General features: G+C 40.7%; 1 protein-coding gene across 1 annotated transcript in view; it reads right to left on the bottom strand.

The window, feature by feature from the left end:
* Positions 1–14,624, bottom strand: part of pkd1a (polycystic kidney disease 1a) — a 64,426-nt gene that overhangs the window by 35,619 nt on the left and 14,183 nt on the right. The window contains exons 2-12 of the mRNA XM_047578707.1: positions 11,236–11,307; positions 11,040–11,108; positions 10,030–10,101; positions 8,298–8,449; positions 7,759–8,009; positions 6,957–7,217; positions 6,644–6,812; positions 4,681–4,858; positions 2,625–2,839; positions 579–700; positions 340–490 (exon numbers count right to left, since the gene is read on the bottom strand). Of these exons, the coding sequence (XP_047434663.1) occupies positions 340–490; positions 579–700; positions 2,625–2,839; positions 4,681–4,858; positions 6,644–6,812; positions 6,957–7,217; positions 7,759–8,009; positions 8,298–8,449; positions 10,030–10,101; positions 11,040–11,108; positions 11,236–11,307 (1,712 nt within the window). The remainder of the gene's footprint in view (positions 1–339; positions 491–578; positions 701–2,624; positions 2,840–4,680; positions 4,859–6,643; positions 6,813–6,956; positions 7,218–7,758; positions 8,010–8,297; positions 8,450–10,029; positions 10,102–11,039; positions 11,109–11,235; positions 11,308–14,624) is intronic.

The raw sequence follows: 14,624 nt of genomic DNA, 5'->3' as shown, positions 1-14,624 counted from the left end.
CGCGTCGGCTCACTGCTGCTCTTTCTACTGTACATCCTTGCTGCCTTGGACGTCTCGGACGAGGAAAGAAGTGCTGAGAATTGAGGTGAACTTGTTTCTATGGATTCCTTTCTCTTTTGCTTTACCCCTCTTTCTGTCTCCATTCAAACTTTTCTCTCAGGTTCATCCACCTTACAGCTTTAGACAGGTTCGCTCAGTGCGTGTGTGTATTTCCGTGGGTGTTTTTGCACAACTGGAGGTGTTGGCTCAGGTGGCTAATAGGTTTTTTTTTTTTTTTGCACCTATCAATACTCAGAATGTGTGCACATTTTTGTATGCCAAGTGTATGCCGTGACTCACTGGGTAGCAGCAGGTGCAGGCTGGGATAATGACAGTAAGGTCTGTAGGTCTGGAATCGGACGTGGATTTGTGAGATGAGTTCTTGAGAGGCAAACTCTAAGGAGGACAGACGGCCTGCCTGAACGAAGCTGAGTGCAGGGAACAGCAGCATCTTAGAGAACAAAAGAGGAAAAATAATGTGAGAGATTTTAAAGAGGACAATATGATAAGTAAATAAACAAGCTGAGATTCCTCCTTACCTCTATTCCTCTGCTGGGAGGATGTGGAGCGGAGAGTGTACTGGTTGTAGCACGGAGCAAAGGATTATGCAAAGGAAAGACAGCCATTCCCACAACGTAGATCCCCGTATCTGGAACATGCACTAGAAAAAGACAAGAGACAAGGTGACAAAAGATTGGGGAGGATTAAGGGATGTAGGAGAAGAGGCAGCCTATCCAAAAATCATTCAGTTGAGAGAGTAACAAGCTGTTAGTGAAGAAAGGAGAGGGAAGGATCTTAAAGAGAAACCAAAACTCTCTCTCAAAAGAAAAAAACTCCTCAGTACACAATGCATCTGTCTGCTGCAGACAACAATTACGAAGCAGGAATCAAAGCCGGACTAGACCAAAGAAACACCATTACACCAGACACACACACACACACACACACACACACACACACACACACACACACACACACACACACACACACACACACACACACACACACTGTGTTGGTCTCCCTGTATTCTCTCATTAAGGCCCTTCCTGTAGAGCACGCTGACAAGGTCTATCCCGTATAACTTCTCTTCAGCCAACTCTGTGAGGTAACATATTTTGTATTACTTTCTAAGACTCACATTTGCTGCCTGAAGAGGGAACATCATAATAACTACACTAAATATTTTCTTAACCACTGACTCCACAACGGGTGTAATTTAAATCCGTCTTGCATGTGCAAGTGCACATTATAAGTAAATGTTTTTCTCATTGCTGTGTTATCTTTTACACGGACTGACTAACGTCATGTTGTAACATTTAAATGGCAGCAATACTGCAGTTAAATTAAAGTTAAGTTTTACACAGCACAGTGTGATGTAGATTTAATTTTGAATGGACTGAATTGACATTGTTTTAGATTCATCTGCTCACAATAATCATGATGACAGAGTCAAAACATCATTTTGAAGTGCTTCTCCTACAGAGGTACTGGGGTCACTTGCTGCGGCACTCCATCTTGTGATAACACTGTGTGTTTTAATTATGCTTCAGACGTGAGCAAAAGGTATAGGGAGAGTGGCCCGAACAAACAGAAAGAGGTCCTTGAAGAAAATACTGCTCCAAGCTTCACCGTTTAACATGGCAATGGGGCCAAGTTGACAGAGTTCTGAAAGCGGTTTTCACTCACTTTTATCAAACTGAAGACTTCTACAAACACTTTTTCGTCTTAATGTCCCCCAAATGCACCATATTGAAAGGACTGTATTGACTTATAACTGAATGTATTGTATGCACTGTAGTGAATGAATAACCACGTCAAACAATAACTACTGTACAAGTACTATAAAAGACCACCAGAAAAAATCAATAAAAATCGTTTGGAGTGCTAAAACTAAAATCAATTGGATTCCACATGTGTTTTGTCCTTGATTTGGTAGCTTGAGATGTACTTATTACCCTTTGCTTTGGAATAAACTTTATTAAATTTTAAGTCAGTTTTATTCCTTGGTCAACCTGGTATACAGAGAAAGAAACGTATGTACATAATGTATGCAGATATGTATGAGACCTTTGGGCAGCAAATCTGTTGCATATAGTGAGACCAGTTGTTTCCATTATTATATCTCCTCCTAGTCTGAAAACATGACCCTTTTCCCCATGAGTAATCCATATTAAAATATGGAGATGCTTTAACATAATAATATAACAATGACGTTTGAAAATCCATTCCAATGTCATTTATATAGTACTTTAAAAAACAAAATTGCCGTACAGAAGAAATATATAAATAAGTAAATATGGAAAATGGCGAGGGGCACCTTATAAGAACAGTAATTTGTATATGTGCAAAGTCTGCCCCAATTATGTCTAGTGCTTGAGGGAGAAAGTCGCACACATGTGATTATTTTATGACAATGTGCTACACATAAATTTAGAAAAAATTGATAGTGTGGAAAGCTGAAATTCTGTGCTCTTGGGAAACTGCATTTAAATAGATGTCACTTCATATTTTCTTCCTATTTGTTTTCAAGCTGCTTCATCATTTTCTGTGCATATGTATGTGTGTGAGTGGGACCGTGCGCCTACCTTGGGAGGTGTACTGGCAGACATAAGCCCTCTTGGCGCTGCATAGGTGTGAACTGGTCTGGCCATGCTGATCGAGGGATACGCATACATTCCCCCGAGGGCTCCCTGGGCGAGGTGGCAGGCCCTCCTCTCCATCCTGTGCCTCTGACCCATTCACCCAGCGCAATTTGCCCGTGGAGTTGACGTTACTCAAGCCCAGCCACACGCCTCGCTCCCTGGTGCAAAGATTAACATTTAACACCAACACCACCTATATGACACTTAGCTGTCTATGCAGGAAAACACACATGAACATCATTGACAGTGGTAAAATTGCATATGAAATGATCAAAAACATACATTTTTCATATGTACCCATGTACGTGATCATGCTGTCCAAACAAAGAACAATACAACACACAACATTCTTGGAGGGGGGGTTAGTTAAAATAGGGTGGTAAAGTGTGGAGTGGTGTAGAGGTAGGCCGTGTATGGAAATCCGGCTATAATGGGTGGCTCTGAATGATGCTTTCGGCAATCAGTGATTGCAAGGCATGAAAGGGATTGTACTGAGTGCAATCCCAGTGGGATGGCACTGAGGCAATCGATGTCAGATATTTAGTACATCCCTGTGATTATGTCAGATAAGATTGATTTTCATTCTATGAGTCCACTAAGAGACCACACAAATTGCCCTCTTCTATTTTCTTTCCTTTCCTCATCAAGATCTAAAGACTCAGGGGAGAAAATGGAAGCAAGAATCAAACATTTTGGAGAAAGTGTTTTTTTCCTCCTTATCTTTTGAACACTGGCTGACAACACACATCAACTACATCAGAAAGAATGGCCAGGGGTTAAAACACACAAGCAGAGAGGGAACAAGACAAAAGGCTCTTTTGGGCAAGGAGCAGGGACTGAAGCATACAAAGAAGTCACAACATTGAAACAGGAGAAGTAAATAACATTAACCATTTTGAGACAATTCAATGTTCTGCAGGGAAACTTTTGGACCTGGTATTCATGTGGATGTTACTTAGACATGTAGCATCCTCCTAGACCAGAACAGACACCCCCACCCCATAGCAATGACACTCCTTGATGGCAGCAAAAAACCCCAGCAGGATGCAGCCTGACATAGACACACAAAAAGGAGGAACAGCACAAGGTGTTGACCTGACCTCAAAATTCACTAGATCCCAAACTGATCAAGTATCTCCCCTCAGCTCACAGGCCCACACTAACAACATTCTGTTTCCAGACACAACAGGACACCATCCGAAGACCCATGTCCACTCTCTGATGAGTCACAACTGTTTTGTGTCTAATGCATGGTATAAGAAATTTTGCGAGACAGCCAATTAAGAGTTTTACACAGCCAGAGAATAACTGAAAAACAACAAATATTAAAAATTACACAAGGGCAAGAATTCAACACATAACAGAAAGGTGTCCATGAAAACAGCCTCACACTCTAACAACATGTGCGCACACATTAAGTCACGACAAGTCACATAGTTCACACAGACAGGGAGGGGATGTGGAAGAAAAACACACTCTGCTCACACCACTTGCCAAGTTCTTCGGTGATTGTCAATGATGGAGAGTTCAACATCTGTTTTGAGTATCTGTTGACAGTTTCAATGTTTCTTGGCTGTCACTGTTGCAAACAGACTGCAACATGGTTTGTTGCTGTTTGTCATGCAAACAGTGAAGACGAATTGTGTTGCCGGGCTGGCAGGTGCTATTCGGTACTTGACAGCATTCGGCAGGGCCAGGTCATATACTGCTGGTATGGTATGAACATAGATATCTATTTATATATGTGAGTTCATTTGTACACAGTATATCTATGCATACATATGTATTGGTATGCAAACTAGGAGGTTCTCTCATATTTCCATATTTCACACTCTTTTTGAATGTGAAAGAACATGTTGCAATGTAAATGTATTGAAATGATGTCCCTGTATCAGTTTGACAAAAATTGACAGGTTTACAAAACCTGTGATCGTGCAGCACATATTACTGAGTATTACTGCAGAAGAACCGAGGCCCCACACTGACAGAAAACACTCACTGTTTGACTTCTTGTGCCAGCAGGTTACGCAGAGCGTCACTCCTGACTATTGCCAGATCCCCGCCGTGTTCCACACACTTGTGCCGAGCCTCGGTCCAGTTCAGCTCTGCTGGAAAAATCTGGAAACAGCTTGAGGACTCATTGTGGTACACCCCATCTCTCGGACAGTGAGGGGAGGCTGTCAGAGCAAAGAAACATCCACGTGAATTTGATGAAACATTTTAAGTCACGCCTGCAAACACTACTTTTACAGCTAAGTGGATGACCTTAAAAATGGTTCCACTGAAAAACTCTTATAGTACAGAATCATTCAGATATTTCACACAGACCACGACAGCATTGACAACCGACTGAATATTTATGGTAGAACTTGCATTATATTGAGAGTAAATCCTGATACATACATAGACCTTCAACATGGGTAGGACAACATCCAATACATTTTTTTTCCCAAATAAAACCTTAAATTGAGGTCAAACAGATAATACAGTACAGTCACAAAATATGTTACAATACAGTGTAAAAGATGACCTAAAAAAAAAAACGATTAAATATGGTGACCTTGTAAGACAAAGTAAAGCTAGATAAGAGTAAAAGTCACAAAGACATTTATTGCCTTTCATTTTCTCACTTTATCCTCCAGTCAATCAGAAAAGCCCACTTGACTGTCACTCCTTCTTTTAAAGCTACTAGTCTTTCACTATTTCATAGAAACTGGTGCACCAATCAAGTAAGAGATTAAATCATAAGGCAGTGTCAAAGCAGATGAGCTGGGGTCTAACGGATGTATGTGTCGAAGAATCGTGATAGATGGAGTGGTCTGGATACAGAATACATGAGAGATTGCGTGTACGAAGGCAGTCGAGACACAATTAACTCGACAGGATTACTTGACTTTCAAAGCTTCGGGAAGCTCACAATGTTGCGAGCAGAGAGGCAGCTGTAATTTAAAGCAGCTGCAACAAATATTTTTACATTAACAGCTCATCACATGACTACTTATGACAGTGATGGACCCATAGAGATTTATTACCTTGCGCTGGCCTTCCCCTTAGCTCTATGTAGTATTTTATCCTGTTTCAGGTTCATTCAGGTCAACCAGCCCACAGTATGCCTTCAGTGTCTTGGTTCGCTAACCCAAAAGCTATTATGAACTCTTAAAACCAAAAGTACACAACCTAGTGAACACTAAAAGGAAAACAAAGTCAGCAACTAGCTTGTGGATCAGGTGGACCATTTACCATTACCATGGTTGGTGTTGGTGAGGATAAGTTGGTGTAAAAGGGGGATAAGTATTGGACACAAGAAAGGCCATATAAACTTAAAGGTCTAGTGTGCGGCATATAGTGACATCTAGGGATAAGCTAAAGGACTGAAGCCAACTGAACACCCCTGTCCTCAACACTTGTCATCTAAGCTTGTACAACCTATAGTGGCTGCTAAAAACACAAAATTTAAATGCTAGCGCACTTGTTTGGTTTGTTCGTACTTGGCTACTGTAGAAACATGATGCCACAAAATGAAAAAAGACTGACTTTATGTAAATGTAAAGGTTTCACTCTATGGCTACAAAAACCAGCAATTCATACACACTAAAGGTGTGTATAGTATAGGGGTCTTTATTGACAGAAATACTGACACAGTGTCAGTGTTGTACTTGTTTCTGCTGCCCCCAAGGGGACAAAAAATTGATAAATGTTGATTATTTATGACAACTTACATAATTGCTCATTAGAATCAACAGAGAAAACACCTCACACTTTACCCTCAATAGTATTTGTGGTTTGCAAGCATTTAGCAATATTTATTCTTTCAGTTTCTACGCCAAGAATTAAAATGGGCAGGGGAGCACAAACGAACTGGATGTTGATTAACAAGAAGAGCTCAGAGGCAAACAGCACATCTGTACTAAACGAGCATTGACCCACAATGCTGTTCAGACCTTGTGTGTTGCGCGTTTTACCTTTGGCAACCTGCACACCATCCTTTTCAATCCTCCAGTCAACATCCAGGGCTGAGGCGCCCCAGCTGACAAGTGTGATGTCAAGACTCCTATTGGCCACAGACAGAGGTGGACAATGCAGCTCCAGTTTGGGAGGAAGTGTCACAGTTACCTCCCCACGTGCAGGGGCCTTAACACAAGCAAATAAGACGCAAACTATTAAAACCACGCACACAATGTTTTTTCAATGTATATTCTTACCTCTTAAGGATAAGGATGTAAAGCTAATAGATGAAAACTTATTTCCTGTTCTTTTGAGGTTTGAGTCTCTCACCTCCTTGTGTCCAGCCCAGGCCATCAAACTAAGTGCGTAGCGTCCTGGAAGTCCATATTTGTGAGCTGATGTAGTGATCCCTCTTCCTGTACCATTGACCCGAGGTGAAAGGTCACCAAAGTCCCACGATAGCATCACAGGCGAAACAGAAGAGACGGCGGAGAAAGTGACGTAGTCGTGAACACTTTGCAGCGGGAGAAGTTTAAGTGAGACAGAGAACTCCACCGCAAACACATCATGAGCCAGAGTCCACCCACAATTCTGTGAATTGAAGGAAACCATGTGAGGAAGACGAGGTTTTGGTGTCAATGCATAAGTATTTAAAAGTAAAACAAAAAAACATTTTTCCCTGTTAATTTGTGGTTTCATATATTTCAATATTTAACTTTTCAATACAAACTCAATGAAACATATGTTAGTTTCGAGCTTAGATTAAACACTTCTTAAAATTTTGTTTGGAGAAATTTCGCTCAACGTCCTTTATGCAGCTCTCTATCTGAGGATATGGGGAAGTTATTCAAGTCAGTGAAGGAAGTCGTTGGTGGGTAATAGGAAGGTTTGGAGGAAATCCTGAGTGTTGTGAGATCAAGGGGAGAGAGAGAGAGAGAGAGAGAGAGAGAGAGAGAGGGAGAGGGAGAGAAGGAAGGAAGCTACGACAAAGCTTTCCTGTTGAAGTCAAACTTCCAGATAAGACTTTCTCACGGTGATAACAAAAAAAAATAAAGCACATGAAAAGCGTTTGCTTCTGTAGATGTTACTAGCCATAAATGATTATATTTGAACACTTTGGGGTGAGGCTTACCTTCATAACTTGATGGTTCGTACAGGCAGCTGAACACTGAGATTCGCTGATGAAGTTGGGCTCAGAGTTTGTGCTGCAAAGACACTCGTGTCTTGCCCCCAACCCTCCATAGCGGTGTGACGCACCAAAGCACATGCTGTTACACTGTTCACGTGTGAAGTTTCCAGGTGTAGAAGAGGAGAAGATAACTAGCTCGCTCCGGCCCCCATTTCCACTGCTGCTGTCCTCGAGACAAGCCGCATAGTTCAGACCTGAAACGGAGGAGGCCACATGATGTTGGTGCAAACCAAAAGAAGAGGTTTGTCGATGAATGCTTTACTTCTTAAATGCCTGGTCTTGCTATCATAACGACTACACAATGCCATTATTTCTGTCCTTTGATCTTACTTTTAAACCCAAGAAGAACCCAGATCGCTCCACCTTTGCTATACACTTTTAATTTTTAACTAAGCCTTGCAAAGTCCCTAAAACGTCTTGTGGTGTGCACATGTGGTCAAAAAGGCAGAATGACGTTTTTTTGAGTAAATTTTCTTTCATACCACATGTGTCATTAAGGGGGTGTTGGCGGGGATCAGAAGGGTAGTTGCAGAGCATGGCATGTGGGCGTCGAACCCGTACGCCTTTTTCCTGGAGCCAGCTGACCAACCGGAACAGCTTACAGTCACACACAAATGGGTTACTGCTCAGATCACTGGTAGGAAGGAGGACAGAGACAATACCAGTAATAATAAAACATCACAACAGTCACGAGATTGAGCTGCACAGATGATGTGGCCGAAACTGCACAGTAAATACAGATGACACATTGATCCACCATTAAGTTCTGGCACGACTGACATGCTAAAGGAATATCTCCTCAACAAAAAGTTTTTATTGCTCTAAATATATATTAAAAAAAAAAACAGAACAAATGAAAAGAATAACTTTAGCATTTTAGTTTTTGCATAAAATAATAGTGTTTTTGTTTTTGTTTTTGTTTGGGTTGTTAACTGACTAAATGAATTAGAAGAGGTACAGTTAGCTAACAGTTAGCATAGCAGGTAGCTCATGGCAAAAGTTGAACAAAACACCATCCTATAAAATAAAACTGCATGAAACTAAACTAAACTCAACACCTCGCCAAAGTCAAAAATAATGCACGCTTTGCAGCTTATGCATTAACCATTTATGTTTACGTCATTTCAGTCACTTTGCCAAGTAACTAATGTTGGTGCCACCATGACCGTACTGTCATTCGAGTTTGAAAAGCATTAAAAATCCTGTCATTAACAGACTTGTGATGGAGGCATCTGTGTGCAGCTGCCAGCTCCTAATTAAACCAATTTACTTCAAGTTCTCCAATTTAGCTTCGTTAAAACATCTAATTAGAATATTACGCAATGGAATTAAACTGGCATTTAGTGTTTATTGCTGCGCAGCTTTTGTCTAGAACAGATTTCTCTTATGAAAACATGTTTTTATACTGTATAATCACAGCTACATTTTGTTTAGTAATTCAATTAGCTTTCACCAAGGTAGAATTATAGTTTGTGTAAAGAAATTTATATTTCTGTGTAGAATTACATTACAGTATGTCTTAAAAAGGACACTGTTTACAAATGCTAACGGAGGAAAAATAGAGTGCGTCAATTAAACCTGATTAAACTTAAAAGTTTTGAGCAGGTTGTGTACTTCCAAAACAGACAAAAGTTACAAATGAAATCTAAGGAACTGTTAAAGCAGCATTGATGGTGCACTACCAGAACTGGTACTGCTGAAACAGGCACAACTCATGGAGATCATCAGATCTGTACTTTCATCTATTACATATGAATAATGGCTGCTAAAGGAAAGGTGTGTTCCTTGAATATATGCAGCTGGTACAAAGGGCAAAGGAAAGGTGAAAAGGTGAAGAAAAATAGAGAAAGGGATATTACATTGAATGAAGAAGCAACAATGGCGAGACTGGCAGTTGGACAAAAAATATAGGAGATATAATGGGAGATAGAGGGTGAATAGATGAAGCAACAAATGAAAGCAGGAAAGAATGAAAGATGTGCCTCCCACGCCAGGTTTATTCATCTTCTGAGTAGGCGGGACAACGGGAATTGTTCTGATTACTTAAGCACATGTGATCATATGTGTGTCTTTGTGAAGATATTTCTGTACCGGCAAGTGTGTATGAAAAGGATTAAACTAAGTTCCATCCTATCATATCTTTATATTTAATCAGGAAAGAAGATTCAAAGAAGCACAGGGGATAGCTATACATTCAACTATACAAGTACTTACATTTGAGTTAAATTGCACAGGTTGTCGCATATCCTTTCTTCTATTTTGGTGATTTGGTTGTTGCTCAAATCACTGATGGAAAACAAAACAGGGAGACAAATCACTGTTAACATGTTGTCTTTCACTTGACCATTACTGTTATGGCGTCATCGTGGCGAGATGTGTTGGTTTGTCAATGACTAAAAAACTCTTGAGCCAAATATTGAGTCATTTGATGAATGACTATCTGAAACCTTTTCTCTTACATTATTATCCCATTCTGCATTGATGCAAATGACTTTTAGATTTGCGTTTAACAAAGAAAGGGGCATTCTTGTGTCCTCGTTACAGACAAACTCTACAAAACAACTCATATGGCTCAGACTATTTACACAAAAAGGAAGGATTAAATAAGAGCATAGCATCCGCTGCTAATTACTGAAAATAAAAACCTCTCCCCGTGTCCATCCTTCTGCACCGTTTCCAAACTTCTCGCTTTCTTCCTGCGTTCCTCCTCTTCTCACTGTTCTCCTTCTCTCCCCCCCTCCCTCCTCCGTGCATAAGGCTACATAATGGGCCCGTTGTGTGGTGGTTTTGGAAGGAACCGATGGAAACCATCAGAGTCCTCTCTCATCACACACACATGCACACAAACATGGGCTTAAACACCCATTCAGTGGGGTGGAAGAAGTAAGGTAATGGATGGAGGAAGGGAGAAATCAACAGCTGGAGAGGGAGGTAGTGGGAGCCTGGAGCTGTAATCTGTAATTGAACTTAATCATGCTGTGATTAGTCCGTGTGTATGTGTGTGTGTGTCTGTGTGTGTCTGTGTGTGTGTGTGTCTGTGTGAACATGTGTGCAGTATTTTTATAGTCTTTGGTCTAGCTAGCTTGCTCCTGGGATTTCTGCCTACTTCAGTGCAGACTAAACCAAAACCAAGTCCTCTCTTCTGCCCTTTTCATCTTCCCCTCTCTATTCTCCTCTCCACCTTGGATTTCCCAGGTCCTCATCTCCCAAGGCTTTGTACTCACAGGACTGAGAGAGGCCCACAGCAGAAAACTCCTCTGGGGAGAACATTGATCCTGTTCCCTTGAAGATACCTGAATAATAGACATGTACTGTCTTAGATAAATGGCCACACTGATTGACAGGAGATGCAGATAAGATGGTGATGGATGTGCACGTAATGTCATGCTCACATAGTCACATGATGCCGTTTTTACTTACAGCTCTTTTAGGCCAGTGAGACGATCTAGCAGGCTGGTATCAAGTGAGGAGATGTGGTTCTTGGACAGATCTCTGCGGGAACAAACCAACATACCCACATTTAAAATGACAGCATGCATACACACAAACACACACACACACACACACACACACACACACACACATACACACAAACACACACTGACACATCGCTCTAGGGCTGGAAAATGAAATGTAATAGCAAAGGAGAGAGAAAGTGAAATATTTAGACTATCCAAGATGTCATAGATCACAGTGTAGGAGCTATGACTATAGCTCTGTTTAAAGCTCGTGACCTTATTCAGACTAGCAGTCAGTGAGCTTTTTCCTTTCTCCAAACTCATTAAGTATCCTGATTCCTTATTCTTTTACCTTTAAATTTATATATTATTTTATATATTATTTATATATAATAATAAAAAAAGAACCCCCCTCATTTTTTGAAGGTTGCAGCACATTCATACTATTGTGTGTAACAGAACAGGTTCAATAGCATCTGTGTCTTTTCACAGTTTTAAGGCTGTTATTTATAAAAATACTTTTTCGGTGAATGTCAAAAAGGCAGTTCTGGTCTGGGGATAAATATAGCATCACAATCTGGAACTATTACTGTTTATTTATTTATTTTTAGATTAAGGCCCTGTAATGTGCAGATTTAAAACTGCAAATCAGATAAATTAAAGGTGCAATGCAGTGATTCTGCATCCTGCACTGTATAACAGTGATTGGTATATAAGAGGAAAAAAATGATGTAAATTGAAATTGAAAATGCAGAGGTGCAGGTTTTGTCAAAAAACACAAAATCACCCTTGTTGCTTTGTAAATATAGTTATCTTTCAAACCCCATGTTTGCCCGAACTACTGCAATCACTCCAGTCTATCAGTTGCTTTCTTGGCCTTCAGTACAATATCCTGCCGTGAGTAAAATGACTAAAATATATGAAATACGTGGAGTGTCCCTTCAAGGTACTGCATAAAATATGGAAATGACACTTGAGTCAGTCTTGAATTGAGAGAGGTTTGCTTAATGAAACCAGAAATGCCAGTCAGCTTTTAACTCCTCAGGGAGAAGGAGGACATGTGCTGTGCCTGCTAATGAAATAGGACGCTTCATTTTGAAGCTTGAATTACTGAGATTCATCTTTAAATTAAACGATGTCAAATCAGACACTCTGTGATGTTGGGAGCAGCTCATCTTATACCTGCTCTCATTCAAATATTCATGTATTACGCTGCGTGTGCAAAGAGGACCACTAGTTTTGTCCAAGCCTTTAATTATGCTCTCAAACAAAGTCATCGCAACCTTTTCATTTTCACACATCGTTCCAACAGTGACACAAAGATGAAACTGTTCAATATTGTTCACTTGACACCAAAGGATGACACAAATGAGGAACAATTATTTTAAAGTTATTATATTATTATAACAATTTCATGTTACTCCCAAATCTAACATGTTGTGTAAACACCATTGGTCACTCATTTAAAAATAATACAAATTCACAGTAGAGCTAAATGATTGGGATCAGCCAAATAAATGTAACCAGCAAATATGAGTTGCCCATGTGACTAACTAACTAATCAAGCTAAATGGTGATATGGTCAATAAGTTAACTTGACATATACTGAAGCTCAGTATGACTTAAAGACCATATACGATTTATTGTTCCAGTTCTATTGGCCAAGTCCTTGCTTACTTTGCTCTAGGGCACTTCAGCCATGGATAGAGAGTGGATTTGAACTAGTGACCATTATTAATGATGTGTACACAGTAACGAGACACGTGTACTTCATCATCTGTAAACAGGAGTTGGAATCAGCAGGACACCAGGAGACAAATTACTAGAAGCAGTGAGAGTTTACATTCAGGCAACTGAGTAATGGCCGACCAAAGAGAGGACAAACTTTTTTTTCAGACATTTTTTCTATCACATTCTACCATGGTGTTTGGGTTTCTGTCAATGAGCATCACTGTAGTAGACTGTCCATATCACAAGCATAGCAGGCAGGTAGGACCCAAATGCAGACAGAGGAGGAGGCCGGTACAGGAAACAAAAGAACTGCAGCAAATCTCTGTTTTCCACTGAAGAGGATATAGTCAGGACAATTCACGATTTCACAGAGTGGGTACCTGATAGCTGAGCGCATACATCGGCTGAAGCTACTGGTCACAACTTCAGTTAAGTTGCTGGATTCATCGAGCATTCCTGGCCTTTCAGCATCATACGCTCTCCTCCAGGTGACCTAGCCTCGAGTGATTAGGTCCCAACTTGTGACCAGATGGTTACGTAGCTACTAGTCTTAGACTCTCTCTGCTGCTCAATACCCAAGGCTCTAAAGGCTGTTGAAGGGATCAGGCTGCAAAACCCTTGAATCTGACCTCTATTGAAAGACTCATAGCTTTCCATCTGGGTTGCCGACAGCCAATCAGTCCCCCATTCTTTCAAGTGGTCTTCCCAAAGAATGATTAGCTCCGATGTAACCACTTGCCCGGACAGGAGAACAAACCCGGTCTTAGGATGGTGGTCGCAATGTGCTTGGGAAACTTCCGTTGCCAGTCCTTTGCGAAAGCCAGGATGCCTGCAGATGTTTTTGCAGATGTCTTTGCCTGTTCGCCATCTTTGACAAAGGTGATGGCCTCTTTATTTTTCATTAATGCAGTTGTTTAATTTGACAATGTCTAGTTTGGTCGCTGTTAATTTACCCATTGGTTGGGTCAACTTAGACATTTGGCATGACCGCCACTGTAAGGGAGTGAGAAAATTGGATTATTTTGCGCCTAATAAGTGGGTTCAGTCTCCTCTGCCTGCCTTGGATACAATTGAAAACAATGAGAAAAAGAGAAAGAAAAAAAACTAAAATAAGGAGACAAGAAGTCAGGGTACTGCTGCTCTGCAGAAAAGCAATCAATTTAAACTACATAAAGAAGCGCATCAGCATGCAAGTCCTGATCTATATTTCTATCCTCAGCTGATGTATGTTGCAGGAAACACTCATTTCAAAACAAAAAACTAAAAACAAGACTAGCTGCAGCGGGGGAAATTAGAGTAACTCTACTCCCCTCTTCTCCTCTCTCACACTCTTTTTCTTTTTGTGTGTGTGAACAGACCAGGACGCCCGTTCCCAAAAGGAAACATCTGTACATTCCAGACAAGCTGTGTAAGAAAGATGGAGACAGAGAGGGAGAGTGTTTTCCTCTGCTAAACCCATCAGAGGATGAAACAGGACAGGCTCCACCCCAAAAAAAAAAACAAAAAAAAAAAAACACTGATCTCTGACTCATTAGACTGACACCTCACCTGTATAACACCAATGCCAGCCAGGTGTGTGTGTGTGCGCTACACATGAAAAGTGGCCTGAGAGGAAACACT

This window comes from Mugil cephalus, chromosome 2, assembly GCF_022458985.1.
Source record: "Mugil cephalus isolate CIBA_MC_2020 chromosome 2, CIBA_Mcephalus_1.1, whole genome shotgun sequence".
Lineage (NCBI taxonomy): Eukaryota > Metazoa > Chordata > Actinopteri > Mugiliformes > Mugilidae > Mugil > Mugil cephalus.
This window is presented reverse-complemented; position numbering and strand designations above follow the sequence as displayed.